This window comes from Suillus fuscotomentosus (assembly GCF_016647785.1).
Source record: "Suillus fuscotomentosus strain FC203 chromosome Unknown F5891scaffold_12, whole genome shotgun sequence".
Classification (NCBI taxonomy): Eukaryota; Fungi; Basidiomycota; class Agaricomycetes; order Boletales; family Suillaceae; genus Suillus; species Suillus fuscotomentosus.
In genome coordinates this window covers 510924-537703 of record NW_024539524.1, presented here as the reverse complement: position 1 = coordinate 537703, position 26780 = coordinate 510924, and the positions used below count along the sequence as shown (strand labels likewise).

General features: G+C 48.6%; 11 protein-coding genes across 11 annotated transcripts; 5 read left to right on the top strand and 6 right to left on the bottom strand.

The window, feature by feature from the left end:
• Positions 1-576: 576 nt before the first annotated feature.
• F5891DRAFT_1127089 (uncharacterized protein) lies at positions 577-2172 on the top strand (the record flags this gene model as incomplete). Its single annotated transcript, XM_041364151.1, has 8 exons — positions 577-704; positions 730-1009; positions 1069-1198; positions 1252-1441; positions 1498-1641; positions 1695-1945; positions 2011-2081; positions 2137-2172. The coding sequence occupies 8 exons, from the start codon at positions 577-579 to the stop codon at positions 2170-2172; spliced, it is 1230 nt and encodes a 409-aa protein (XP_041229214.1).
• Positions 2173-4500: 2328 nt separating this feature from the next.
• On the top strand, positions 4501-6257 carry F5891DRAFT_977739 (uncharacterized protein; the record flags this gene model as incomplete). The annotated part of the gene is made up of 4 exons (XM_041376733.1): positions 4501-4522; positions 4592-4698; positions 4766-5001; positions 5060-6257. 4 exons carry the CDS (start codon positions 4501-4503, stop codon positions 6255-6257), a joined length of 1563 nt encoding a protein of 520 aa, XP_041229213.1.
• A 114-nt stretch (positions 6258-6371) lies between these two features.
• On the bottom strand, positions 6372-8444 carry F5891DRAFT_79896 (uncharacterized protein). The gene is made up of 3 exons (XM_041373219.1): positions 8169-8444; positions 7880-8115; positions 6372-7830 (listed from the first exon to the last, which is right to left on the bottom strand). Exons 1-3 carry the CDS (start codon positions 8382-8384, stop codon positions 6486-6488), a joined length of 1797 nt encoding a protein of 598 aa, XP_041229212.1. The 5' UTR covers positions 8385-8444; the 3' UTR covers positions 6372-6485.
• Positions 8445-8896: 452 nt separating this feature from the next.
• Positions 8897-10227, bottom strand: F5891DRAFT_1017523 (uncharacterized protein). Its single transcript, XM_041360997.1, has one exon. The coding sequence runs from the start codon at positions 9880-9882 to the stop codon at positions 8953-8955; it is 930 nt and encodes a 309-aa protein (XP_041229211.1). The 5' UTR covers positions 9883-10227; the 3' UTR covers positions 8897-8952.
• Positions 10228-10685: 458 nt separating this feature from the next.
• F5891DRAFT_1127086 (40S ribosomal protein S27) lies at positions 10686-11092 on the top strand (the record flags this gene model as incomplete). Its single annotated transcript, XM_041364150.1, has 4 exons — positions 10686-10712; positions 10742-10853; positions 10909-11019; positions 11067-11092. The coding sequence occupies 4 exons, from the start codon at positions 10686-10688 to the stop codon at positions 11090-11092; spliced, it is 276 nt and encodes a 91-aa protein (XP_041229210.1).
• A 476-nt stretch (positions 11093-11568) lies between these two features.
• Positions 11569-14195, bottom strand: F5891DRAFT_947008 (alpha beta-hydrolase; the record flags this gene model as incomplete). Its single annotated transcript, XM_041374710.1, has 9 exons — positions 11569-11657; positions 11714-12038; positions 12099-12118; positions 12173-12258; positions 12309-12437; positions 12490-13476; positions 13530-13673; positions 13709-14012; positions 14066-14195. 9 exons carry the CDS (start codon positions 14193-14195, stop codon positions 11569-11571), a joined length of 2214 nt encoding a protein of 737 aa, XP_041229209.1.
• A 240-nt stretch (positions 14196-14435) lies between these two features.
• On the top strand, positions 14436-16504 carry F5891DRAFT_1017510 (uncharacterized protein). Its single transcript, XM_041360996.1, has 9 exons — positions 14436-14880; positions 14937-15089; positions 15147-15276; positions 15329-15334; positions 15366-15471; positions 15591-15631; positions 15686-15895; positions 15962-16284; positions 16396-16504. Exons 1-8 carry the CDS (start codon positions 14700-14702, stop codon positions 16098-16100), a joined length of 966 nt encoding a protein of 321 aa, XP_041229208.1. The 5' UTR covers positions 14436-14699; the 3' UTR covers positions 16101-16284; positions 16396-16504.
• A 30-nt stretch (positions 16505-16534) lies between these two features.
• On the top strand, positions 16535-17781 carry F5891DRAFT_79664 (uncharacterized protein). The gene is made up of 3 exons (XM_041373218.1): positions 16535-16761; positions 16825-16909; positions 16967-17781. Exons 1-3 carry the CDS (start codon positions 16602-16604, stop codon positions 17535-17537), a joined length of 816 nt encoding a protein of 271 aa, XP_041229207.1. The 5' UTR covers positions 16535-16601; the 3' UTR covers positions 17538-17781.
• A 1184-nt stretch (positions 17782-18965) lies between these two features.
• Positions 18966-20445, bottom strand: F5891DRAFT_79571 (uncharacterized protein). The gene has a single exon (XM_041373217.1). The coding sequence runs from the start codon at positions 20299-20301 to the stop codon at positions 18994-18996; it is 1308 nt and encodes a 435-aa protein (XP_041229206.1). The 5' UTR covers positions 20302-20445; the 3' UTR covers positions 18966-18993.
• Positions 20446-21719: 1274 nt separating this feature from the next.
• Positions 21720-22862, bottom strand: F5891DRAFT_927605 (heterokaryon incompatibility protein-domain-containing protein; the record flags this gene model as incomplete). The annotated part of the gene is made up of 2 exons (XM_041373902.1): positions 21720-22643; positions 22734-22862. Coding segments are annotated over 2 exons (1053 nt in total), but the record flags the coding sequence as incomplete, so codon positions are not given.
• Positions 22863-24012: 1150 nt separating this feature from the next.
• On the bottom strand, positions 24013-26119 carry F5891DRAFT_1210276 (chromatin remodelling complex Rsc7/Swp82 subunit-domain-containing protein). The gene is made up of 4 exons (XM_041369169.1): positions 25406-26119; positions 25066-25338; positions 24459-25007; positions 24013-24404 (listed from the first exon to the last, which is right to left on the bottom strand). Exons 1-4 carry the CDS (start codon positions 25992-25994, stop codon positions 24205-24207), a joined length of 1611 nt encoding a protein of 536 aa, XP_041229204.1. The 5' UTR covers positions 25995-26119; the 3' UTR covers positions 24013-24204.
• Between the last annotated feature and the right edge of the window lie 661 nt (positions 26120-26780).

The following is a 26780-nucleotide window of genomic DNA, read 5'->3' as shown; positions in this document are numbered from 1 at the left end:
ACGATCGACTGTCATGCATGTCATGGGTAACCGCACTGCCTCGAGCTTCTGCTGTAACCGATATGTAAGTTCAATAAGCAAGTGTACGTGAAAAATAGATTTGGAGATCGGACATCGGGAATACTCCGCTGGTGTTCGTCTTTGGCAGCCTGACTCGGACAAGATGAACGACTATTGCTAGCTGTAATTTGAATTTCCGTGCTAGTGACTGCATCCCTGGCAGGGACACATGATGGACGGTCCTTGGATAGAACCTTGTCTCAGGCTAAATCATTAGCAAGTTCTTTGGTTGCCATACGTTCTCATGGCGAGACCTGCACCACGCTAGATCATGACAATCAATTGAGATGTGACACGACTTCCTGTGAGCTTAGCAGCCTGCAGGCTTTCAAAATCAAAAACACCTACTAGTTGTTTCACCATTCCTGACTGTGTCATTGTGTCTAAATAAGGTGGGCTGCGGCGTCGGCGGTTGCACCAATTTTCCCATGTTTCCACGCTTATCCGAATACCGGTCACGGTCGTTCTTGATCAGGCCGCCTCGAAGTTCGAACGACTCCTCAAATGACCGTCAGTATGACTTCGACATACCCTTTTGAACCAACTCCTTCATGGACAACTGTAAACCCTAAGCCGTTCTTGCCTTTTCGCACACGTTGTGATAGTGAAGAGCCACCTACATTACCGTCGCCTCGAAACGAGCTGTTCAACTGACACTTATGTTGTCAGTACCCACCTCGTACCTGCTGGTTGTCCAAGACTTACTCCGGACATCCCATTGCCTGTGATCCCTAAATTCTCGACGAATGTCGCAGAACGGAAACGAGATATCCAGCAGCTACTCACTGAAATTACTGAGCGACAAGCACGCTTTGTGAAGGGAAAGTTAGGTGGAGAAAGAAGCGAGAAGCCGTTATGGAACTGCGTTAACCGATATGTCAAGAGAGTTCAAGATGGGAGGAGGGGTTTGACACTGTTCTTCGCTCACGCAAATGGTTTTCCCAAGGAGGTATTCATTCATTCGACCCGATCCTCGTGTCTCAAGAACAGCCATTGAATGTATTATAGATATGGGAAACAACTCTGCGATACTTACTATCGTCACCCACAGCCTCTCTGATCGACGAGGTGTGGTCTTGGGAAGCTGTTCAGCACGGCGATACTGCACTAATCAACGAGTCAAATCTCAGTGGCATATGTGAGACATCCCACGCAATTCATCCAAAGGCTGAGGTTGACCTTCGTTTCTAGTTGATTGGCGAGACAACGCTCGGGATATTGCACACTTTTTGTTATACTATCTACCGGAAGATGCATCTTCGAAGGTTTTACCGACGCATCTACACCTTCTACCGGAGACTCTCAGTGAATCCAGGAAGACTAAGGGATTTTCATCCCGCTCCCTGGTGGCTGTTGGACATTCATTTGGTGGATGTTCTTCGTATGTTGTTATCGCTAGCGTTATTCTTTGATCCAACATTGACAATATAAATGCAGGATACTGGCGGCTGTCAATTTCCCTTCATTATTCTCCTCCATCATTCTTGTAGACCCTATAGCTATTGACGATTGTGATTATTCGCCCCATTTGCTTGGGCTCATGTTGGGTGCTCTTAGCAGACGCGAACATTGGCCATCACGGTGAGTCGTGATTTCGTGTCCAGTGACTTCTAAGTATTAAGTAATGTCACAAGTGAGGAGGCATTACGCTTGTTCAAGACTTCTGTGTTCTTCGGGGCTTGGCATCCTGATACCCTGCAGCTATATGTTACCTATGGCTTGTGCGAGGATCCACAAGGGGGTGTCAAGCTAAAGATGTCAGCTCTACATGAGACCTTGGTGTTTGCAGATCGTATAGGAGCACGTGAAGCATGGGAACTGCTGGAAAAGGTGGACGAGCGAATAGAACTACGTTGGATTATTCCAGGGAAGCCCAAAGACAAGGGTGCGTTACCCTTAGCCACAAACTCTGTTCCACTAACGCTTTTTTCAGATTCATGGGCGAACAAGCAACGAGGCAGCGAGTGTGGCGAAGACCTGCTAACTCATCTAACGTGGCAATTCACTCAGCTGGGCATCTGGTGAGCTGATGTTTTGTGTCCGTGTACAAGTATGATTGAAGCGGCTGTCACTCAGATTGCACAGGAATCGCCTGAGGAGCTTGGTAAATAAAATCTTTTTTTCTACAATGTTCACGTCATAAATTTTTCTAGCACAAGAGATATCAGCTTTCCTGGAGAAGAAGTATGGACCACGGAGTAGAGCATACCTATGATATCCTGTGCGATATTTGACTTCGCCCAGACCTATGACCAGAGCAGAAAACAAGAAATACCTGAAACAAACAAACATACACAGTTGCCATTCTCTGTCGCGTTTGAATCTCGCTTATGAACATACGACAGTCTTCTGGAATGACAAGGGCGGGTCATCTGTGCCACGGGCCACGGCGCTGTTTTGGTTTCAACTCACGTGAGTTGATTTGCGTGGGTATCGCTTGATTGCCACCTCCTTGTTCCAGCAGCCGGACACGAATGGCGCAGCTATGCACTGCATCCTATTTCGGCGCGCATGTACTCACCTGCACTCACGTGAGGTCGCGCAGATTTAGTTCGATAGTCCAATGACAGCCTCAATCGGACCACGCTGACCATCACATTTTACAATATCAACTTGTCGCATTATATTTAGAGTGCATTTACAAGTGCGTTATCAAATTCTTCGAGGGGGGTTCTCCTTGTCTGCGCTGGTCTAGCAAAGCCAGACCTTCCGATATACAAAGCGAATCGGAAATGTTGACAGTTCTCTCAGATCTCGCGGTTCATCAAAAACTTCATTCCATCTTTGGAATAGCAATCGAACCGCGTCAGAATCCAATATGATGCTAACTAATATTTTCACCCATTGTACTATACGATCATACAAGGTCAGCCGCCCTTATCTGTGATAGTTGGGTGTGAGCCAGTTCGGGGTTATAGTAATGGGGTGTTTGATACTCCTGCTTCTTCTCCCAAATGACAGTTACTACGACTTTTGACATATCATTTTGAGCTGGTGACTCCCCAGTGGATGACAGTCAACCCATGCATGCAATTCCTGCCATTTGCATTTGTGGTCTAGGATGCACAAGTTGATAGCAGCCTGAGAAAATAGTCATTTGCCAATGCAAAAGACTGAACCGTTTGCATTTACAATTCATTGAACACAAAACATGCCAAGAATAAGGCTGGTGCTGGTACTGTTGTATTGAAATTTCTCTTGTGAACCTTGATTAGTGTTAGGATGACAAGAGCAACTCTTTGCAGCCCTCAGTGGGCGTTTGCGTTATCATAGCCTTCGGCGGCATGCCGACTGTTGCTCATTTACTGATTGCTCGGTTATCATGTGTCACTTGCTCATTCCGACACAAACTAATAGTTATGTATTTCAAGCCATGCATGGCACGATGCAGCATGTATGAAATTCAAGGTAGGCCCTACGACAGCCTCGACCGTACCATACTGATTTCACATTTTGCATCAGAATCAGCCAGTGCCCATACATTTATGGGTGAGCGGGCCGGTGAGCTTTGAGCAGGTTGAATTTCATCTTCAACCGATGGGTTCTGCTGGAATACAAGTTGATCAGCATGTAACCGTGTAGCCGCATCTCGCCTGCCCTCCCTGCTGACACACCTCGATCGCACCCCATTCGGTACTGCATTGCAAATAGTTCCATGCATATGCCACGCTAACTCGAGGAAACCGTGAATAAGTCGTGCAAGAATTAGAGTAAGTGACAGACAACTCGCCTCATGTCAAATTGAGTATCGAATTGACATTGCTGCGGTCAGGGATCAATGATAGACCATGTGAATGTCCCTGATAACTTGCTGTGCGGCGTTCTGCATCGCGTAGAATCTAGACGAGAAAGCCCAAAATAGCGGGGAATAATTGATTCAACCCCGCACTCCCCATTGCAGCTTGCTCCATCAAAAGCTCCAAATTGTTGCGAAACAATTGTGACCATGAAGAGATTTCGGATCTCAAAGCCTAGTACATGCCCGTCGGGTCGCACTTCAGTAAAGCGAGTATGCAGGCTGTAAAGAGCATGTTGATAATGTTAATGAACCGTGACTTTCCCTGGGACTGTGCACTTACTGCATGGCCGAGACGAGGAACAGTCGATCCTAATTATGTCACGAACGTACGTTATCAGGTCACTAGTATGAGACAATCCAACGGTAGTTCCGGTGGGAGAGACATTCCTGTCCACTACCCTTGAGACGGGTTCTTTTTTTAGGGTATGAGTTGAGCATAATCATCAATTAGGCAGTGTGAGATCATTGGAGACCACTGGTGGGACCTTGCACGGGCGCTTGTCTGCTAGGTACAGCCTCGGCATGAGTATAGTAGTGCAAGTTTTAGTTGTCTTACTACCACTTCATTTATCATTAAATCTCCTTCGCTCTAACCGCACTGCATGCTACTCATAATTTAACAATTTCTTCACGACACCACGATGAATAACCTCCCTGAGCGCGGTATGTTCTCATCTGCTCCGAGTCGAACGCCGTTTTGTCTCCGCACGCTCCTCTGGCTCACTCTCTCAGCCGTGCGATACCCCAAATTTGTATCTGCAAGACCAACAAGCGAGGTGCTGCGACGCGCATCAGGTGACAATGGAAGCGACGGGAACAGCATTTCTGCAAGCGTATGGGTGCGTACTATTCTCCGTCGAGCCCCAGCGCCAAAGGCATGCTTAAACCAAAGAACCAAATATCTAGATACCCGTATTGATACTTGCAGTCGTCGTTGCCGTGCTGACACTGGTTGGATGTGTCAGGCGGGCCACCAACAGGGAAGTCGGCGCAGTCGCGGTGGCGAGCACACCTGCTGGTCAGGCTGCCTCAACTCGCCCTGGAAGACGCCGGAGGCCCGCACGGACTCCAAGTCAGATATCCACAAAATCGCTTCCACCCTACATGCTGGAACCGGGCGACCAGGAGCTTGTTCTCTTCAGGTGTGCATGCTTGCGTGCCCGCAGCACCCACATTCTTTTGACACCATTAATATTATAGAGCACCTCCGAAGACGGAGGACGACCACGATCCTATGCCAATACTGGAAGAAGACGAGGAACACCCTGAAACAGAAGGGACACATCGTGGTCTTGACCTCGAGTCACACGGTACCGCACAAGCGGACAGCTCTGCCACAAATCTTATATATAACGTTTCTGGTGACGTGTCAATGAGACGAAGCATAGACCTTGCTAGCTTGGGCACGTCGCATCACTCGCAAGGAAGTCATTCTGAACTCCTACCCTTGCATACTACACAAACGTCCGAAGATCCACGAGGAGAAGCGCCTCCATACTTTGAGGTTGTAGGTCAAGACACTATTCACACGTTACCTGATGTGCCTCCTGCATCAGAGACTTCCATCAATAATACTTCCCCTGATCGGCGCTCTAGATTCAGCTTCCTCTTCAAACCATTTGGCAGCTCATCACGATACCCGCCTCTTTCGATCCATAACAGGGCTGTCGTTCCTGAACATACTCGTAACGTTTCATCCCTCTCCGTGGCATCAACAACTAGTGGACATGGGCGCAATCGCTCGAGCTCCAATTCGACGCTTTTGAAAGCTCTCCGACCCCACGATCATTCCACGCCTATGACATCCCCGTCGACCATCTCTTTGAACTCAATATCGGCACCTCTCACACATACTGTTATGCGCTCGGAGTTCCGGGCGCCAAAAGGTGGCATGACGCCTGAGCAAATTAAACTTATCACCTCCAGGAATGCACTAGAAAGATTCGGTGTTCCATACGGTCCAGACGCTGTAGCATTTTCAGCATCAAGGTCTAATATGGCACCACCGCCCGACTTCGACGTCATCACATCGAGTTTGCCAGACCAAGCAAGTGGGTCACTATCAGCCGATATTCGCAACCCGTCTAGTACTAGCACACCAGAGAGAGAGACAACAGGAAGTCCTGTCTTTGATAGTGCTGCTGCGGATGAGGCTGGACAAACAACCGCACGTTCTGTCACATCCGGATCACCTCCATATTCCCCATCCAGAGCTGATAAAAATTCTCAAGTGCCATCATCATCACGCTCGCTACTACTATCTTCATATCAACGACAGGGTGACTCGCGCTCAAGTTCGACGACATCCTTTGAGACAGCTGCTTCCGAGTTCTCGCGGCCCACTACACCGCTCACAGCCCGACCTGAGACGCCGACAGCTCGGCCCTTTGTTGCATGAGAATATCTCAATCACATGGCTCTACTGGGACTTGTTTCCTACCACTATATCTGGCACTCATCTTGCTATCTTTTATCATAAATTGTTTCTCGAACTTTCGGCTACTTACCTCGGATGTCTAGGCTTTCTGTGGCCGTACATGTATTTTTGGTTTTGCTTCCGATTAGTCGGACGCTGCCAGTGTCATTATTCATAGAAACCTGTGTTCCATCATTTTCCCCATTGATATCATTCGCTACAGTAATCCGATCGCGATCCTTCAGCTAAGCTCCGTGGTTTCACGATCCAGATTGCGGCTTCGGACACGCGAGCGGTGTCATCTTCATTAGGGGGCTCGTGGGTCAGCACTCCGCCTCCAGCGGATCGTTTCATCTCTTTAAGGAGCACTTTCACACTGGATCTATTTGTGGTCAATGTCGTCCATCCAAGTGTTGCTCCCCAAAGCATGCTTTGGACCGTGTGGACCGTGAGCTTTGGGTTTGCTAAAGTAACTGCTGCTGGTGGGATGTCACCCTCATCGTTGCTCAAGTAAGGTGCAGCTGAGTGGCCAGGTGGACTCTGTGATTCCCGAAGTCTTGAGATGTCTTCTTGGGATAGTATATCCCGACAGGTCAATGCAAGGGACGTCATAAAAGATGACGAAGGATTTGGCTGAAAGGACTCGAGAGAAGTAGTATCAGGCTCGGAAGATGGGTACAATCTGATAGGTATCAATGGAATGAAATTAGACGGGTATCGTGAATGCACCCAGAATTGATTATGGGTGGATATGGTAGTCGTTCCAGAACACGTGGAACAAGAGAGCAGTACTCCAGCACGCTGACGTTCTCTTGTGCCCGCGATCTTGAATACGATCTGAAGACAACGTTGGCGAGCCTCCTGTGTCGTCCAAAATTGGATATTTTGCAGAGTAGGGGATATGGATCTCAAGCGGTCGTGCATATCTTGCAAGAGGCCCTTCTTCATCTCTTGTTGGGCTTGCTCTGCCAACACTCTTGAGTGGATTCCGGAGTCCTCCCATGTACTTGTTGCATCCGGAGAATTGGAAAGCATTTGTACTCGCTGCTTTTTCCATTCCACGTATCGTTGCGGCGGGATGAATCGTGTGTTGGCATCTTCTGGATCACTAGGCAGATGAGAGTGAGTGGTGTCAGAGATGAGCGCTATCAACGCTGAGAGATCAAGGTTGATATGAGCGGTGGGCTCCAAAACTGTTGGTCGCGCAGAAATGTCGTCCGTCTCCTTTACGATGCCCTGCCTTTCGCCTAATTGGACATCTATGCCCATTCTCTGGAGACATTCGATTGTGTATGCGATTCTGGGTTCGTCGGAGAGTGAAGGATTCAGTCGGGTCAGACGCATGGTAACCGAAGGAATTTCGTTGGAACCATGAGGATTTGCCCTTGCAGCCTCCAGAAGTTCACGACCCATACGCAGCACGGAATTGTCAAACTCTTGGGGTATCAGATTTTCCTTCTTCAGAGAAGAGTGCCCATCGCCGTCGTCCTCGTCAGAGCTGGTGAGATACGAGTCCATTTCGCGAAAGTCCATTAAAATGCGACTGTTCTTTATCCTGGGATATCATCCAGAGTTATTCCAGGTGAAATGTTGGATGAACTCACGTATTGACTCTGATCCAACGTCTCCCGTTATCAGCGACCACATCGACCTTAACGCTATGCCCTTTGGCTGAGCCATTCTTGGGCTTACGGGAGGCCCGAGGATGAGCGGCGGTGTGGAATGTCCGGTATATAGCAACAGCTCCACGAACTTGAAGTAGTTCCCTCCACACTGCAACAAGATATGGTGCATTGGTAGAGAGAGGAGGAAGAGACGTCGATTCTGGGTCATCAAGAAACTACTGCACATCGATTAGAATCATTGAATGAACGACAACATTCCTGGACACACCTTCTGGAAAACTTGCAGGTCTCGCTTCACCTCTTCTCGTAGAAACCGCAACCCGGGTAATACTTCACGGGTCTGAGTCTTTACTTCGCCCATTTCTTCTCCTGATGAGTCGATGATTGGCGAGTATTGGGATTCAGGCTCGTATGAATCAAGCTCGACGCTAACAGAGCGGAGGCAATCGCACAACTCGTATAGTTCTTCATGAGGTCTTGCCATGGTGTTGGCGCAAATATGATTTGCAGTTGGTTATGATAATCACCAAAACAGATCCTTTGCGCTAAAAATGTCGGAGGCGCACCAGGGCCGGGATCCGGGAACTGTCCGCCTCGAGACATTTACAATGCGTCTAGCTGAGGCTCATAGCTAGAGTTTTAAAATACGCTATTTTATACAGCTGAATTGATTATGATGCATGGATCTTTGAGGATCCTGATGACGTTCCCAACTTCCCATGTACTTATAGCATCGTACGCAGTCCCAACAGAAGGGGGGAAAAACCACTTGCGTACTACGGGTTATCCGGTATGCATGACATATGTTTGTGGTCAGGCTTCTCGAGGACGACGAGCTAACACAACAAATCGGTAGTGAATGAAAGTGCCATGATGAATTCAGCCATGTCCAAGTCAGAAAAATTAAAAGGCTACACCCTGTGTTAAATCAAGGTTATGAAAACAAAGTAATAGATGCAGTACAGATGGTATAGTAGATGTTAGATGGCATCGTATGGTAGTGGGATTGTCTTTCGTGGAGTGTGCAGAGCGTAAATAGGCGTATAGGAATATCATCCCGTGGGGAAGTTCGTGGGCCGGGTGGTAAAGGGAAGTATAGCTGTTTGTGCGTGGCGCCGAGCAGAAATAGAAGGGCCGCTCTTGCCCTTGGGAGGTGCAGCTCCCAGCATCACACCGCCAGTGAGGACAGTGGTCTTGCCACCATCGTAGGGGGTAACTTCGGTCTTGGAGGTGTCTACAAAGACACGAAGCTGCCTTGTCTTCTCGTGGCGGGTAAGTTGGGATAGCTGCTTGTTCTTCTTCTTAGGCGACGAGGTGGAGGCAGCCGTGATAGAGAAACAGGAGTCAGACGAGCAATGGCTGGAGCACAGATCGGTAGATATAGTAGAGAGGGACGATTTAGAACGTGCAGGAGTAGGGAAACGGTCAACGATAGGGATCATCCAAGTGGGTGCACTGATTTCATCAGCAAGCAAGGCGAAAAGTTCTTCATCCTCTGTGCGATCATATTCCCAGAGCTGCTGGGCAAGTGTCTTAGACCTTGAGTTGTTGGGTGGCAGCTGGCTAAAAGGCGTATGATGCGCGACGGACACAGCCTTAGCGATCGGTCCCTCCGACCAGATCGTAATGAGCTTGGTACCCTTCTCGAACTGCACAGAGATGCATCCTGGATCGACACGAAAGTCGAACTCACGTCCGCCCAAGGATGCAATCCAGTCGAACCACTGAACATTGGATGCGAGGCATGCGGTATATATGGCACGTGGAGGGAGGCAATTAGGGGAGAGGGTGAGGCAACGCTGGCTGGAACCACGAAGTGGTTCATTGGGAGTCCATGTCGGGGCGAACAGTGCAGTCAAGTTCGCCTCAAGCGCAGACTGAAGCTTGTTGGTGGTCGTAGTAGGGTGCGTAACGGTAAGAGGTCGAGTGAGATAAGCGATAGCTTGAGCAAGAGTGATGGAAAGGCTGGATGTGGCGGTCATAATAGCAGTCAAGGACGGGGAAGCGATTGGAAAGATCGATCGAGTGGTAATAATCGTCTTGCGATGATAGATACAGGTGATGCACGCTGAAAGGAAACGTGAGAATATGATAGTCTCAGTAGTACTGAGTTCTGATTCAGACAACGAGACTGAATGTGAGCAGAAGACCGAAACGTCTGAATTGATATTAATGTCAAACGAGACTCTCAGAGAGAAGAAAGAAAGCTGGCTCACTTAACAGACTAGACGAAGAAGGGGGACATGAAGCAGGTTAGTGGAAGAAGAAACGGAAGTCAACAGATACTTAACGAACCTAGCTGTTAGTAATTGGGTTGTCAAAACCCGAAAGGATAGTACATATGGGAGGCTACTTGTCCACTAACCTTTATATGCGTTCCAGGTGTGAGCTTAAAATTAAAGGCCACGCTGCCAGCAGAGCATCGTCCATAAACGGTCACGAAGCAAGAACAAAAAGAACATGTGAGTTCGTTCTGATGACACGAGAAGATGCACAAGATAGGTTTACGTCTTGAAATCCGATGCATAGCCCGAGTGTTATTGTTTTATCTGGAATATCATCGCATCGTCCCCTTAAGTTGATCCTTGTTCGAGCTCGGGTACGGAAGAATATCGATGCTAGAGTGGAAGCCGGATCGTTCGTTTAGTGCGGGTAATCCCGAAGATTTGTTCAATCTCCGCTCAAACCTTAAATCCCTACTGGGCATATCATCATCATTTTGGCCAGCGTACTGCTCGAGCTATTCAACAACTTTGACAAACGAAAACACCAAAAGCTTATCAAAATGGTACGCTGCACGTCTGTTCCGCTTGTCCGAAATCCTCACAAAACTTTGTTTAGACTCTTGCCGTCGATCTATTGAACCCCTCTGCAGAATATGAACGCAAACAGCACAAACTCAAGCGTCTTGTGCAATCCCCCAACTCTTATTTCATGGATGTAAAATGCCCAGGTGCGTCCCGTCGCGCTAGGCCCGACACCACTAATCTCACCCGGTTATTTTTAAGGGTGCTTTGCTATTACCACTGTATTCTCTCATGCGCAATCAGTAGTTCTTTGTGGCTCATGTGCAAGTGTCTTGTGCCAACCTACGGGTGGTAAGGCAAGACTGACCGAGGGTATGTTATCCGATTACGATGTTTTGTAATGCATTAAACTTTTGCAGGTTGCTCATTCCGCCGGAAGAACTAGATATTTACACTCGCACTCTTCATCTGTCCCCATAGTACATTATTACAAACGGGCGCGCCTCATGGAAGCCACGTTTTGCAATTTTCGGACGGCTCAATGTTATCTGCAGGAATCAAGTAAGTCATCGCTAGAACCATCCCAGAAATCAACATGAGCCGGAGTCTCGACGGTACTCTCGACCTTTCCCTCCTTCCACTAGAAGCCTGCATCACGTTTCCTCGCTGGAAGGGTTGAACTCAAGCGCTCTCTCAGGGTATAATGTAGCTCGCCTACTTCTCGGTCTTCACGGTCGCAATCAGTCCTAGACTGCTCGCCCAGTATTTTTGGTCGCAAACCTGGTCGAGGCTGTAAAGACATTGGTTCGTACAACTCCTCAGTTTCGTCATCCACGAAGTCATTCTTAAGTCTTGTTCGCACAACTAATGATACCTTCCTTATTGGTATGTTAGAAAATAGAACATGAGAGTATTCGAGCGTTACAAATTTGACTGAGCAAGGAGGTATCTTTCCAAGAATAAGATATCAGCAGCATTAGTAAACTCGATCACACTCTTCTGTTTGTATCCTACAAAAGACCACCACCTATTAGTATCGTCACACGACATATACGAAAAGACATACCATGCCCCTCCATCTCGCAGATAACGAGCTCGGTATGCACATTCTTCGACACAGTTTTGTACATGCTAACAGCTTCGTGTACAGTCACTCGAGTATCATTCTCGCCATGGGTGATCAGGAGGGGTACCGTGATCTTCGAAGTGTTGTTGATCGGCGAGATCCTGTCCAGGAACTCTCTGATTTCAGGGATGGTCTCATCGCCATACTCGCGTCTGCGTGCTGCTCGCCGGACATCCGCAGTATTCTCCAGGAACGAAGGCCAGTGCACGATTCCAAAGTTTTCAATGCCGCAGACGAGCTTTGAGGAGTAATGTGTCAGAGTCGCCTATATGCAGTGCCTGGACGTGAGAACGAGGTGCCTGTTGAGAAGATAGATATATCGCACCAAAGACATATATCCACCATCTTCAAACGGTGAGGGTTAATTTTTTTTGTAGGGATCACGAGAAGGCTACTCACAGGATCCACCTGCTACAGCAATGCGGGATGAATCCAATTCATTTTGCATGTTGGATGCGATGTGTTCAAGCAACGCTCCAATATCCCTGAGCAAACATTAGCCGTCTGTCACCGAAAAGGTGTATATGTACTGTACTTGACAGAATCTTCGCGTTTCAACACATCATCCGCGGCCATGTACTTCTTGCCATATCCTGAACTTCCGCGCACATTGGGGTAGATAACAGCAATTTTCAGCTCGTTCAATAGGTAACTATGCGTAGGTCTGTGGAACTCTGTCAGCCTACAATTTGCGCTAAGTAAAAATCATGACTAACGTGCGGTAATTGGCAGTAGCCTGAGATTCCGGGCCACCATGAATGTGGATGATGACCGGAGTCACAGATTGACCAACCGGGTGGTAATAGATGGCAGGGACTTCCAAGTTATCGAAGCTCTTATATCTGATGAGCGTAGGCGGAACTTCATGTGCCACCGTAGGTGGCGCTGCCTGTGCATATGGTAAGACAGAAGCGACCACGTAGGCGTTACCATTTTCATCTTTCTTGACATCATTCAACAATGGTAGAAGATCGAAGTAGGTGATACGCCCTCTGGAGTGGTATGATGTGAGATGCAGCGTTAATTCGTACGGCTTGTCATTGAGATCATTCGTTTGGAAGGTGAGCCAACCCCTTTCCCAGGTAACCTTGACCTCGATCACCGTGTTCTTGTAAGACCCAGATAGAGGCATGAAAAAGAGGGAGGTCCATCCCTCGACATTGACGGTAAATATAATATTGTCGCTAGTAACCTTGAGGTCCTCAATTTCCCATAAAATTGGTCGTATGGCTTGAATTGCGGCACCGGAAGTAGTGATGTGAGTGACCGATGCCGTGTCAAGGTCATAAGCGACGACCGAGGTAAAATCACCATAGCCATTTGTGGTGCAGTAGATCAAGTGGGGTAGATTGACGTTGTGGGAGAATACAACACCGCCGAACGCAGTATCTTCTGGTTTCTCTGTCACTCCTGGGAACTCGATTAGCTTGGGAGGTGATGCCTGTTCTCCAGAGATGTCGACAACATAAAGGGCATTGTAACTCGAGCCATATTGTCTTGTGATCAACAGATACTTGTCGTCAAGGGAAAAGCTTCGCGGGCTGTACATGGTCGTCCCTTCCCCAGTGCTTGGTGCGACTAAACGTGAGGGCAGAGTGAAGGGAGATGCGTCTGCCTTTGCGCCCGTGTTGGAGTCTATGAGCCTGGTAACATATACTAGGGTGTCCTTGTTGTTCTCCTTGTTCGACGCAAAGGCCATAAAGCTGTCCCGCGAGATTCGATCAGATACGAACTGAATGAACGAAGACAGACATACTTATTTGCCTGAGATATAACAATTGAGCCGTATCTATAGTCATCGTGAGTCAATCTCTCGATTCGTCCCAGGCCAGGCGCGTTATCCAGTTCTCCTTGTACTTTCGGAAGAACTTGGTCAGCGAGAGAATCCTCCCAGTAACGCCTGCGATTTTGGTCAGACAGGATCTTAAGCTGTACGTGGCTACGTGCCATAGTTGAAAATGTTCATTTCCGTTGAGATCCATAACCATGATGGCTCCTCCACGCCTGCGTACACCCCGCCAGTCATCCTCCAGAATTCCGCGGAACGCCGATATTGTCCTGCCAGAACCAATATCAAAGTACGTGAGCCGGCTCAGCTCGGTACTGGAAGGATCTGTTGGCATGCGATACAGCTGAGTGACTTGGGCGTCTGCAGGTCTGTGCGCAACAATGATGCCTCCTGGAACTTGTTTTCCATTGGCATCCTTGATTGTCCGCTCAAAGCCTGAGGTACTAAAGCCTTGCGAACCAGATATATCACAGTGCACTTCCAAGAATTTAATGACCACACACCTCGAGCAGCATCTTCATACTGCTTCATACCATCGAAAATGCGCTGCGGCACCGCTGGCAAGTTGACGGCCTTGATCTGCTTGGCGGGTCTAGTAAACTCCAAATTGCCATAGTCGACAGGTGTGGCCATCTTGATTGCAAGCGTGGTTCTGCGGATTGTGGGGATGGATCACTTGTACTTATATCGTTGAAAGGATATAAGTATAGTCAACGACCATGTGTTCATATTGACACAATCAGTGATACACATGATAACAGCTATACCACGAGGTGCCATAGTGATCATAGGACTTGATAGTCTCGTGCAGCAGAGGAGGTCTAGTTTTGTCGAACGTCCCATCGGAAATTCATTTCAATGCCCAAATGCAGAACTTGTCTTCGTGCATCGATCACTGTCTTGTCTTCCTATGTATGCACAGAAGTTCCATTCATTTCTCAGTCCTTCCCCTTTGTCCTTCATCATTTGCATATAAGTTTAACACGACACTCTCGGTCCGATCGTTGTTCGGTTCACCTGTTCATCCCAAGTATTACCCCGGACACCTAAATACGGCATCCTCAATATTATCGAAGTCTCTCGAAAATTCTATCTCCAGGTGACCATTTCCCTTCGAGCTTGTACTGTTCCTCTACAATGTGGGGCAACCAGGCGAGGATTAATGCTCTACTGAGGAAGTCGCTTATCGGGGAACTTATTGACACCCAATTTCACCTATTCTCCGTTCGATCGAAGCGCGAGGGCAACGTTACCAACCTTCAAGCATTGTTTGCCAATGACGAAGCCCTCACCACCGGTTCAGAGTACTTCAGTAGCTGTAAGCCGTTTCAAAATTCTGTTACAAACTCAGTAAAGTTCAGGAGACACTTCCAGTACTTTCCGAAAATTCGTTCAATGATTCTGCTGTGGTCGAATTTCAAGACTATCACACCTGTGAGGGAGGGATCTCCCTTGATGAATATGGTTATGCATCCGATAGTGACCTCGATGAAGAGGAGGAAGAGACTGACGAAGATGTACAAGACAGTGAGTGGCTCCACCCATCCTGGCACAGTATACCCACCTTAACTTGATATTTTGAAGATGAAAGGTGTGCAGGAGTCTCTGCGGAACGAGTATCTCGAACCGCATCAATCAAGGACTTTACTACCAAAGGGGCGCAACGTATCATTCCAAGCCGCAGAGTATTGGTAATGGATACGGCATTCAATACGTGCGGTTCACTAGCCTCGCACTAGGTTATGTTACTCATTAATTCTGCATAGCTGGCGGTCTTTATTAGACTATCTGTATACTGATGAGATTGATTTTCGCACCTTTGCGATCGCAAACCAAGTCAGCGAGACATCACAGCCTCGGCGGGGCCCCACCATGCTCTCCGAAGTCTATGTATCGCGTAGCATGTAAGGTGTGTCTCGTGTAACCTTCGATATTCTCTATGTGGACCCATACTGGGGATTGTACTAGATCAAACACGATAAATTGCAGGCAAAAGCGCTTGCTGCGATACGCTCTAGTCTAACGGAGCACAACGTCCTACAGGAACTCTCTTCGTCTCTAACATCCAGGTTAGTCAGTCATGCATGTGCGCTACCATCGGGATGTTAACATGTCTTTTGAAGGTTTCCTGCCATTCTTGAGATGGAAATCGAAATCTTATTCCAGAACATTGTTACTCCCACTGTCACGAAGGACTTTCCGATGCTTATTCAAAGAATTGCTAGCGCTGGCCTCCCGCATGGTGCTGACATCCTGACCAAACTCCACGAAAGAATGTTAAAGCAGCACTACCCTACGATTTTGTCTCCTGAGGCTGCACTTGCATCTGAAAAGTATGTTGATATGTATATGAATTGCTGACTACTGGATCTAATTTGCCTCTGTGGAACCTTCACAAGTGAATGCAACGGCTCGCCGCTAAGTGGTCCATTCAAATTCAAACGGGAAGAGCCACAAAACCCGGTGATGGTTATTGGCGATAAGGACGAAAGAGGACAGAAGAGTGCGCCCACACGGTCCCGGAGGATTCACATTTAACCTCCGGGACATACTATGAATTCTCTTTTCCTTTCTTGACTCTTATCGACTCGTAGCACCTTCGACATCTTATATCACCCTCGTGTATCAGTCGCTTCTTTCCGTCTCGGACTTCTTGACATTCCTGTATTTAATCCCTTCCCCGTTTCCACTCTACCTCAGCGTTGCTTCACCGTCTGCTGAGGTATGATCACATTCTTGTCTCATTTATCATCTTGTTAACGTTAACGCTTGCTTTAGACTTACTCCGTGTGTCTAGGTAGTTAATGTTAGCGTTGCTTCACCGTCTGCTGAGACTTACTCCGTGTGTCTAGCTTCCAATAATGGTGTCGTTCTAAATACATTGTAGCCATATTATTCATGTAGGCTCCCACAGTAATAACGAGGAACTTGTTTTCATCTGATGGACCGGAGGCACCCTCATGCAGTATATTAGCACGTGTCATGATCAGATAACAGTACTAGTGGTTCAGAGTGACAATCAGAAGAAACTCTTCTTGAATGAATTCCTCAGACATCCACGTCCTCGCATCGGAGGCATCCGTCACTTCTCTGCGCGTAAAACCTGCTCCACAGGCCTCTGCCATCCCCACGCAATTCTCCTACGCCCCTAGTGACGACGGAACGGATGAGAACCTCCTTATTCTTCTTCATGGGCTTGGTAAGCGTGGCGTCGGACAACTTAGCTAGGGCAACTAATCCGAACCGAGTTATCGATGAACAGGTGGCACCAACGTCCCCTTTGCGCGCCTTGGGAGATCGCTCAAGCTCCCGCAAACAGCCACCCTCGCGCTCCGCGCACCCGATCTGTAAGTGTCTGTTCGATCATTCCGATTGTATGTTCATTGAGCTTGACAATATACTAGTGTCCCATTCCTGTACGAACAGGCTTTTCAGTGGTATCCTTCCTTCGACCAGCTCGGCGACCTCATCGAACGACCAGACCCCAGCCCTGCACTCAATCTTCTGAAGCATATCTTCGGCCATCTAATGGGTGAATGTGGATGGCCTCCACATCGCATCCACTTGTTCGGATTCGCACAAGGCGGAAGTGTTGCAGCTGAAGCATGTCTGCAGTGGTGGCGTCGCGAGCTAGAACTTTCATCACAGTCGCGCATGACCAACAAAGAGACCCCCGTGCGGCCCTTTGGTTCGCTCGTCACCATTTCTGGCCCGCTGCTCTCATACCCAACGCTCTCGAAACCATGCGAGACGCCTGTTCTTGTGTTTCGCCGCCCACGTGAGCTCAAGGACGAGGCGCTAGTTGCATTCAGGAAGGGTTTCTCTCGAGTAAAGGACGTGGAGCGTGCGGGTGAGGGTATGCCACGCGCAAGCTCAAGGGAGGAATGGCAGCCAATCTTGGAGTTCTGGAGTGAGGTGCTCGGATGGCGTCCTGGGGATGGTCTGTATGAAGTCACAACGGGAACGTCAAATTAAGAACGGGCAAGTTTCGTATATCAATCTTAAAATATTGAAAACCGACGGAAAGCAATCTTTGCGTCGCTTCGGGAAAGGTAAGCTGGGCAATGTATTGTGATTTTCAATATACTAGTCGTACTTTGCATAAACATCATCAACGAGCTCAAACAAATAATCGTTGAAAGGGAGCACTTGAAGCTTATCGTGGCTGGTTTATGAGACACTCAGTGTCCTGCCCCAATGCTTCACTGGCATATCTTCATACCCCCAAAGGAAAGATGAGAAGAGGTGTACAGGAGTGAGGAAGACTCGTGTACTACAGCCATCGCCCATCTCGTGCTAGTGGTGCCGAAAAGTGCTAGTGTTGTGTCATATATGCGCTCCATCCTATCATCATCGACCTTGGTACCCTATTGCAGTCCACGCTTTGCATAGAACGCCTAGATTTGGGCTTTTCATTTCGGTGGGGATTCGTATCGACGTGGCAGCATAGCAGATCTTGCTCATGTCTACTTGTCTTTCCCTACAATGTAAGCTCAAACGTGTCATGTATTGCAAGTGCAACCATGACAAACAGCACGAGTTTTTTGCTCCTGCATTTCGCGGACATACCAGTGCGACAATGGGCCCGTCTTTCTTGGAACATCTCCAATGTAATTCTCGTAAGACTAGAAGAAATGCGAAGTGAAAGGGTTAGATACCACAGAAAGACACTCAGATGTTGCTACTGATTCGTGAGAGCGCGTACCAAAAACTGATTTTATCAGAGACGTCGTTGCACCCTTTGAAAATTCATGTAGATGCCAAGTAGGTGCTCCTGTTTTCAGATGTCAGATGTCATCACCGTCAGCGTCGAGATGACTGCTTTCAAACTTGAAGTTCCCATGGCAGCTGCAGTCTTTCATTTGGAGTGCACGTAATTCAGTAGCTACAACCTTGCACGTACAGAGATGAAAGGACGTGCTGATCGACTCACCCTTATGTCTGAAATCTGACGAGATCATCAGCAGTGAAGGAACTCTAGTGTGCTCACTGCTGCACGCTGGTATCATGATAGACTGAGGATGCCTCCGCGATGGCTCTTTACACATTTCGCCAGGCTGGCACGACGACTCGCAGTATTGAGTGACCGTTGGCTTAAATTGTTTCTAGATTATAGGCGGGTCTGGACTCTGCAAGGAAGGTTGGAAACAAGCCACGATGTTCGTCGGACTCGTTTACGCTGCACGCGTATTACATAAACTTTTGTTATACTAATCATTTCAAACTTCAACTTGAAGTTCAAGTTGACGTGTTTATTCTCTTTGAACATACACAACCATCAGACCCACAAGCCCGGCGGAAGAAACCAGTGTATATGCACGAGCAATGCATGCAGAAGGTCTGAACGAGAAATTTGGCATATTTTTTGTAAATTAATTTGTGTAGATTTAAGCATCATGCACATGGTGCAGCCGCGCAGATACCGGTATAGCTATGCGATAGTGTGATCCTTAATATACTGGTCGTGCGCTGCATGAGCGTCATCGATGAGCTCGAGTAAAAGCTTATCTTCTTCATCATTCAGACAGTCCGTTGACTCGTTCTTCCCCCACACGAATTGAGTCCTCTTCTCCCTGATATTATCCACGACAAACTCAGACCAGGCCTTCCACGCTTTTGGTTTGATGGGGACAATCTCCTGGAGGACTTGCGTAGGTGGTGTGTTAGACTCCCAACAGAGCGCTAAGCACGCCAGAACGGCAGCGGTTGCTCTAGAACTGGCTTGGTACGTTTTCACCTCCGGAGTATTCAGTAGGGTGATGAGGGCACTTGATTGCACTTCGTCTTCATTTGCTGAGAGATATAGATTGCATGCCACAGACACTAGCAGTGATAACAGGAACATGAGTTGTCCTGGTAGCGATCCGAAAGGCATGAAGACGAGCTGTAGGGTAACTTGCAACAACGCTATGAACGCGCAGAGAAGGACGGTGTAACCCCCTCCTTTGAGCTCCAGTCGCAGTTTCCCCTTGGTCACAGCGTTAACATCCTCCTCGTTGCCTCTCAATATCACGATACGAGTATCCGATAGTAGCATGCCGTCTCCGCGTGGAACACCATGTGCCGGTTTGAGCCGTTCAAGGGTTATATTCCCAGTGGACATGATGGAAGAAGTGATTCCAGAGGAGATTATCCCAAGCAGAATCATCTTGAAGGATAACCAGTCCTCAACACTAACACACATGGCGCAAGCTGCGATGCTAGCGGCGCTGGCGATCATGGGCAATGAAGAGTGGCGAGAACTTCTTGGAGGTAGCGTGTCATTTCCCGTCGGCACCTTCTTCTTGAAGTCCACGATCATCAATTGCATGGGCGTCGGGCTTATCCTCTGACCCACGACCACTGGCTTGCACTCCTTGCCCCTCCAGCTGCTGTTGTTAAGCACGTAGGCGAGATGGCGAGTATGCTGCATGACCGTTCCTGACCGCGATGCAATGTATTTTGGTCCTTCTTTGCCATCTAGGCCGAGGGACAGCGCGAGTCTCTCTGAATACAATGAGAAGGGACCCTGCAACACTGTTCTAACCAGTTCCCACACAATTGCATGGCATCCAGGTGCATTGTACCACCCATGCCATATACGACCATACATCGGTTGTAATGCAAATGCAGATACGGCTGCTTTGCCTCCGAAAAAAATGGACACTCCGGACGCGATATCGAGGTTAAAATGCGACCATGATAATCGAGAGGAATCAGAGGCGCTAATGAAGAAACTGAGAGGCGATTCGAGGGGCATGATATTCTTGTGAGAAGGGAAACGGCCAGTGTTCTTGTTCTTATGTGTTTCTTGTATGGCTTGGAGGACCCTGAGCGACCATCATATATGGACACTCAGCACCGGTTTGAGATGGGGTACTAGGCGCACGAAACTTCAGCCTCGGGGGACCTCCAAATACCCGGGCGCCAAGGCTCATGAACTAGTGGGGTCTGCCTCGATCGAGTCAATGTGGCACTTCCTCGGGACCTACACAAGGCATTGACGTTAAAGAGCCACTGATATCAAGGGTCCTGTGGTTCCTTGGTCAAGGCTGTGATCTGTTTTCAAACTCGACCAATGGTACTGGCCCACAGGAACCACTCTTGCTGTTTAAAATAACGGAATCCTTTATAATCGAGGCACATGGGCTATGTCAATACCATACAAATCTCGTTAGTGTAAGTACTGGAATGTCGTGCACTGATACCCGGAGTATTAGTATACGTATTACTTGTACTCTAGGTAAAATTTGGTACTAAATCAAAATTCTGACTCGGGGACAGATACAGCTATCGTTATAACATAGTCAACATCAAGCGTTGCCTCAGAGACGCAAACTTGTCCCTTTCGAATATCGATTTCAATCACCTTGTCTGACATCAGTCTCATTTACGAAATCAACCCTGCGATTCCTGATGCCATCCATATCGATGGAGTAGGTTTGAATTATAGCACACACAGGACACCCAGTGCCACCTGCGCGCAGCTGCGCAGCATAAGGGGCGGTGAAGTTCCTCTGTGGAATTCTGGGCCTGTGGGTTCCGGTGGAAGTACAGGAGAGAGACAGTGAACGAGAAGACGACGCAGAAGGAAAATCAGGATCAGATTGGGAGGAAGTAGGGGAAGGTCGCGCAGGAGGAGAAATGAGATTGGCTTGGCTGCCAGATTGGGAGGAAGTAGGGGAAGGTAGTGCAGGAGGAAAAATGAAACTGGCTTGGCTGTCAGATTGCGAGGAAGTAGGGGAAGTTATAAGAGGGGCCTCATAGAGGGGTCGACGGCGGAGTCGCGAAGTGTCGACGTATCGGTGAAGGCCAGCATCTGCGAGGAGATGTACCCAAGGACGGTGATGTTCGATCCCAATGAGAAGGACCGTTACTTCGCCATGTGGGCCCTGGGAGTAAACGCAGCCACACTGCATATTATTTGAAAGCTCAATTCCGAGTGTCGGGATAAAGAACTTCGTAGCCAGTCCCCTGACCCACATCATGGCCTCCCGGCTTAGGGCATATGGCATAGTGACTGCAGTGCTCCCAAACAGGACCTATGGACTGAAAAGTGAAGAATTGTCGGCGTTTAGTAGTTGGTAGTATGTGATGGTCGACCGCAATACGTATTGTATGCGGAGCAAGGCCTTGGAGATCTGCGGACTCGAGTTGTATAAGCTTTGTGGGCGAAGTCCGTAGAAAATCATCGGAACCAGATCTTTCTTTCAAGTAGATCCCGTACGGAAGCTTCTGACCTTGCCTTTTGCATCTCAGGACGGCAAGCCACCCATCTGCGACTTGCTTCATAGGAAGAGTGATGTGAATGCCGTCATTCAAAATGGAATAACCGCGCGGTAGTCCGCGAAAGGGGCTGCGACTTCCTGGAAGAATGTTGATAAAATCGGAATGATCAATGGCAACGACCGGAGAAGCCCGCATGAAAACGTCAGGTGCAGATGCCAACAATCCGCGATTTCTGACAGAATGTGGATGTGCCAGTGAATCGTGCCAGGCGAAAATGGTTTGATCATCCGATGATTTCATGATCTCGAGCTGCAGGCGCTTGAAAGCTTTGTCTCCTTCTCCGTAAATGATGGGCATGTGGATACCAAATAACCCCATCAGAGAATAAGCTCTGTCTTCTATTCTCTGTGTCTTTCGTCCTGCAGCCCATGACATCTTCTCCGCGATACTGGATTCGCATTGGCGATGGTTACCCAGCAGAATATCTTGGCGAATGTGGGTGATTTCATTCAGGATAGACGCAAAGGTCGCTTTGCTCCCGATTCTCGTCCAGTACTTGTTGAAGAAATATACATTATCTGGAGCGATTAGCTCTTGTAAGGTCCATCCTCTTTGGAACCACTCGGCGTTTTCGAAACCGAATTGGGGGTCCTCATAGCTACCGACATCGTGCAAGTAAACGTAGCACACAGCGGAGTCCCTATACCATGCATACATGGAATTGATCGCTTCTGATAACTCGGCACTGCTGGTTTTGTCAATGCAGCAAGTGTCAATCCAGATATAGTCGAGACGAGCTCGGAAGGCATGCTCGCACGCTCTTTTGAATTTTGTGAAGCCTTGTTTGCTTTGAACGTTGGAAGGGAAAATGGGCTCCTTGAAGTGAATTGATGGTAAATGTCAGCAAGCAGAAGCTCGAACGAAATGACATACGGCATGATTAGAGCCTTCGCTAGGAGAAACTTGCGTGTGTTGCAAGTCTTGGAAAGATATTTCTTCATGGTCTGCGAGCCATCGGTGAGATAAGATGGCATAAGGTCGCACGCCCGTGGGTGTTTCTAACTTTAGCTTCTTGGTATGTAGCAGTCGCATTATTCGCCTTGTCGTGTGGTTAATTCCAACCCATTGACTTAGAGTTGTGCAGTCAAAAGGGAAACTCACCACCAGATGGATGGTATGGGGCGAAGGGCACGAAGGAAGGCTGGAACAATGAAAAGGGTCGCCACTGATTATAAAGAACATTCTCAGCGTCTATCATTGACATGAGGTAAAAAAATAATCAATACTAACTTGAAGGTCACGGTGCTCACTCCAAAGGCGATGCAGGCTTGTATGTTGTGCTTATTTTCGTTGAGGTACGGCAACATCCAGAAAATTGTTACTATCGTTATGAAAGCGGTTTGAAACCGAGGTCAGTCGCATGGTCATAAGACAGACGAGCGTGAATGTGCACCTAGTATACTGATAGGGGAGAGAATATGTTCAATTCAGCACCGTAGATCTGACCTACTTACCTTTTCTTAATTGATGTACCGATGCCGTCGAACAAGACAACGGCATGGAATTTTTGCAAGCACTTGTGTAGACACCGGGTCACGGTTGTGTTAGCATTGCGAGAATTTCGTCAATAAGCACGTACATACCACTGAATTTACCAAAATAAGTAGGTACCAACAGAGTCCAGGCACGGCACAACACAGAGTCGGTTGCAGTCTTTCGTCCCTGAGCCTGACATGAGTCATGCCACCCACATGCGTAGTTGGCAGTGCCGGTTACCGTTAGATTCGTTCGAGTCGAAGGTAGCGCGTCTAGAACGGCCGGCGGGAACGGCGGACTGGTGGGGGTACGCCTCATACCAGGGCATTCGCGTACCTTGAGATGCAGCGGGGCACGGGGCCCCAAGAATAGATAGTACTGTCCAGCATAGAGTAACTCTAATAGGACATTAATGGACACAAAAAAAAACCTTGGTATAAAGTGACGAAGCGGCGCATTAGAGGACTAAAGTCGCAAATTTAATATCGTCCTATATGCCGAAAAGGTTTTCATTGCATCAGGATATAAAGTCGTGTATAACCACCGCAATTAACGTAAAGCATCCCTGGGAGACTCACCAGTAGCCATGAGTGAATTAGAGGCAACGAGTCAAATTTGTTAGGAGGAGCCATATGCATGATGGTAGACTTGAGGTTCACAAATTCCCTATCGGACACTCCCAATAGTATCGAGTATCTGAACCAAGCTTAAGTTTTCAAGCCTCGAGTAAAGATCGATAATGGCCCTACATGCGTAGCCACCTTGTCTTCGCTACACAATCAATCCAAGCTTGGTAAAATACGAACCCCTGGATATAACTGAACTTCATCAGGTGACGCCGCATGACATTTTGCGTTGTGCAAACAATGGAGACAAGATTTGATGGATCATTGTTCTCCTAACACATCTCACCCACTGCCTCCAAAATCTCTGCTCTCGTTCGTGCATATGGATCTGCCTCTTCCGGCGTGGGCAGTTCGATATGTGTATCGACCCATGCAAGCGCCCAAGCGCCGTTCCCTGCCTTCGTTCCCCGGAGCATCTTCCGCTGTCCAATTTGTACCCAGCGACAGCGGGTAGGTTGCGTGTCTGCGCGATCTAGAAAAAATAGAATAAAAACGTGGGGAAAAATAGCAATAGAGATATACAAACAATGGACCAGTCCTGTGTGTGGCTCATACACGCCAAGAGGATATTGTGATTCTTCAACTCTCGCTCTCTTCCTCTCCGCGCCCTCAAGCTCCTCAGTCGCCCCTCGCTTCTCCTCTGCTTCAGTCACTTGCACTTCCTTCCCCTTCCCCCTGTCAAGTCCATCCCCAAGAATCCCACCACACGCAACCCTTGCTTGCCTTCTCATCCGCGCCCATTCCTCACCAGCATCTCCGACACGCCTCGCAGCCTCCGACATCCAGTTCTCTTCCGTGAGCCCCTCCCGTGTTAAGATCGATTTGCGCACTGCGCTGTGCGGTCCATCACTAAACGGTCCCCAACCAGTGCTCCCGAAAATGGTTGTAGGTCCTCCCGCTCGATATATACCCGATGATGTAGAGGTGGCGGGCTGCTGGCCTGAAGGTGCGGTTTGAGATGAGGCACCCAATGGGTCGGGAAGCTCGCCGACCAGGTCGCCTGGCTTAAGTCCTTTTTCTGTGATCTCGGGGAGAGACTTCGATTCGTAGTAGTCGTCTGTGACCCAGCGGCCATCTATAGTCAAAGATAACAAATTTTGTATGGGTTTCGTTGTATGAGAATAAAAGCGTACCCAGAATCATCTTGGCACCATGGAGTTTATATGCACTGCGTGCGGTGACGAGGGTGACGCTGCGCGTTTTCAGGTGTGCACCGAGCTTCCCTGCGGAGATGAGGAACTCCTTTTCGGGCTGCGTAGCGGAGAGCTTGAGTGCGAGCGGATTGCGCCGGAAGAAATATAGAGAATCACGAAACCCTGACGCACGCGCAGCATCGATGGCGAGCATATACTGCCGACTTGGGTGCCGCTGGGGTAGCACGAAGGTGTGGCATTTGAACTTACGACCTGAATTGTCCACAACGCAAGTTTTGGCAAGGTTAAGAGACTGATCAGGTAGAAAGCTAGTACACACCTCCTAGAAGATTGCCATCAGCATCAACCTTCTCGTCACCTTTCTCGTCCGGGTCTGTGACAAACTCGTCGCCGTCAATAAAGTATACCTTTCCTCCCACTCGCATGAATGGTCGACCATCTTGCTCCCCTTCCTCGGCTTCAGCATCGTCAGCATCTTCGCCGTCGCGCTTTGGCAGTCGAATAGTCAAAGACCCACGTCCCCGCCCTCGTCCCCGCCCCCGCCCCCTCCCTCGTCCTCGCCCACGACCGGGACCAGTAGGGGCTGCACCTCGCCCTCTTCCACGCGGGCGTCCCCGTGGGCGAGGGAACGGTCGTGGCTCCACACCTTCAGGCTCAACCTCCTCCGCTCCGCTGCCTTCGCCTTCATCTCCTTCACCCTCGACTGCACCTTCATCGGGTTCCTCATCGCCAGGCTCGTCTTCATCAAGCACACCCTCTGAATCCTCTCTCTTGGTCTGGAGTTCGCCTTCTTCAACAGAGTCGTCGGCGTCATCTTCATCAACGACAGAAGGCGTAGCTGGCGTTTGGGCGAGGCGCGGCTTGAGAATGATCTTGGGAGTAGAAGTAGATGTATTGGCACGTTTCATTGTCAATCTGAGAACTGGTTCTTTATGAAGACAAGGGTGCAGGGATACTCTGTAGCTAGTGACAATAGGAGATAGTTGGTAGATCGGTGTTCAACGTTCGGATGAGACTTCGGAGATATAATTTCGCAAGGCGCGTCGCGTATACTTAGCAACTATAGTTGAAGCTATTTCGGTTCACAAATTTCATGCTCGACTGCGATCTGACACCACAATACAATATACAACAAGAGCATGCAAAACGAATGGGACAAAGCGATATTTGATTCATTTGTTCAAGAGTACAATTCACGACCAGCAGCACCCTCAGCAGCATGTCCAGCTGAGAAGAATCCGTCCCACTCCAAATATATTTAGCGCGCGGAGGGGGACGGGGCAAGACCTGCCCGGCGTTAGCGCACCGCAGATTTTGTTGAGGCCTTAGCGTCACAGGCTCACTCTGCTTAGTCGTTTACTCTGTTAAGTCGGTCTGGTTAGAGGACGACGGAAAACATGTGATGAATACGAACTGGAACGAGCTCTCATCTTTCTGCGTTTGCGTCTGAGCCTACGGGAACGCTTTTTCTTCCACTTGTCTCTCATCCTGGTGATACCCAAAGGTCAGATCGACACGCAACGATAGAAACTAGATGGTAACACACCTGTTTGATGATGGAAGTGTCTGAGGAGAACACCTTGGAAGCGTGGGGTACTATGGTGGGGCTTGATGGTACTGTACAGCTGCTTACTCGATACAGTCTCACGGCTACGTCGTATCCGGTTGCGGATGACGTGACGCAATTCAAAATC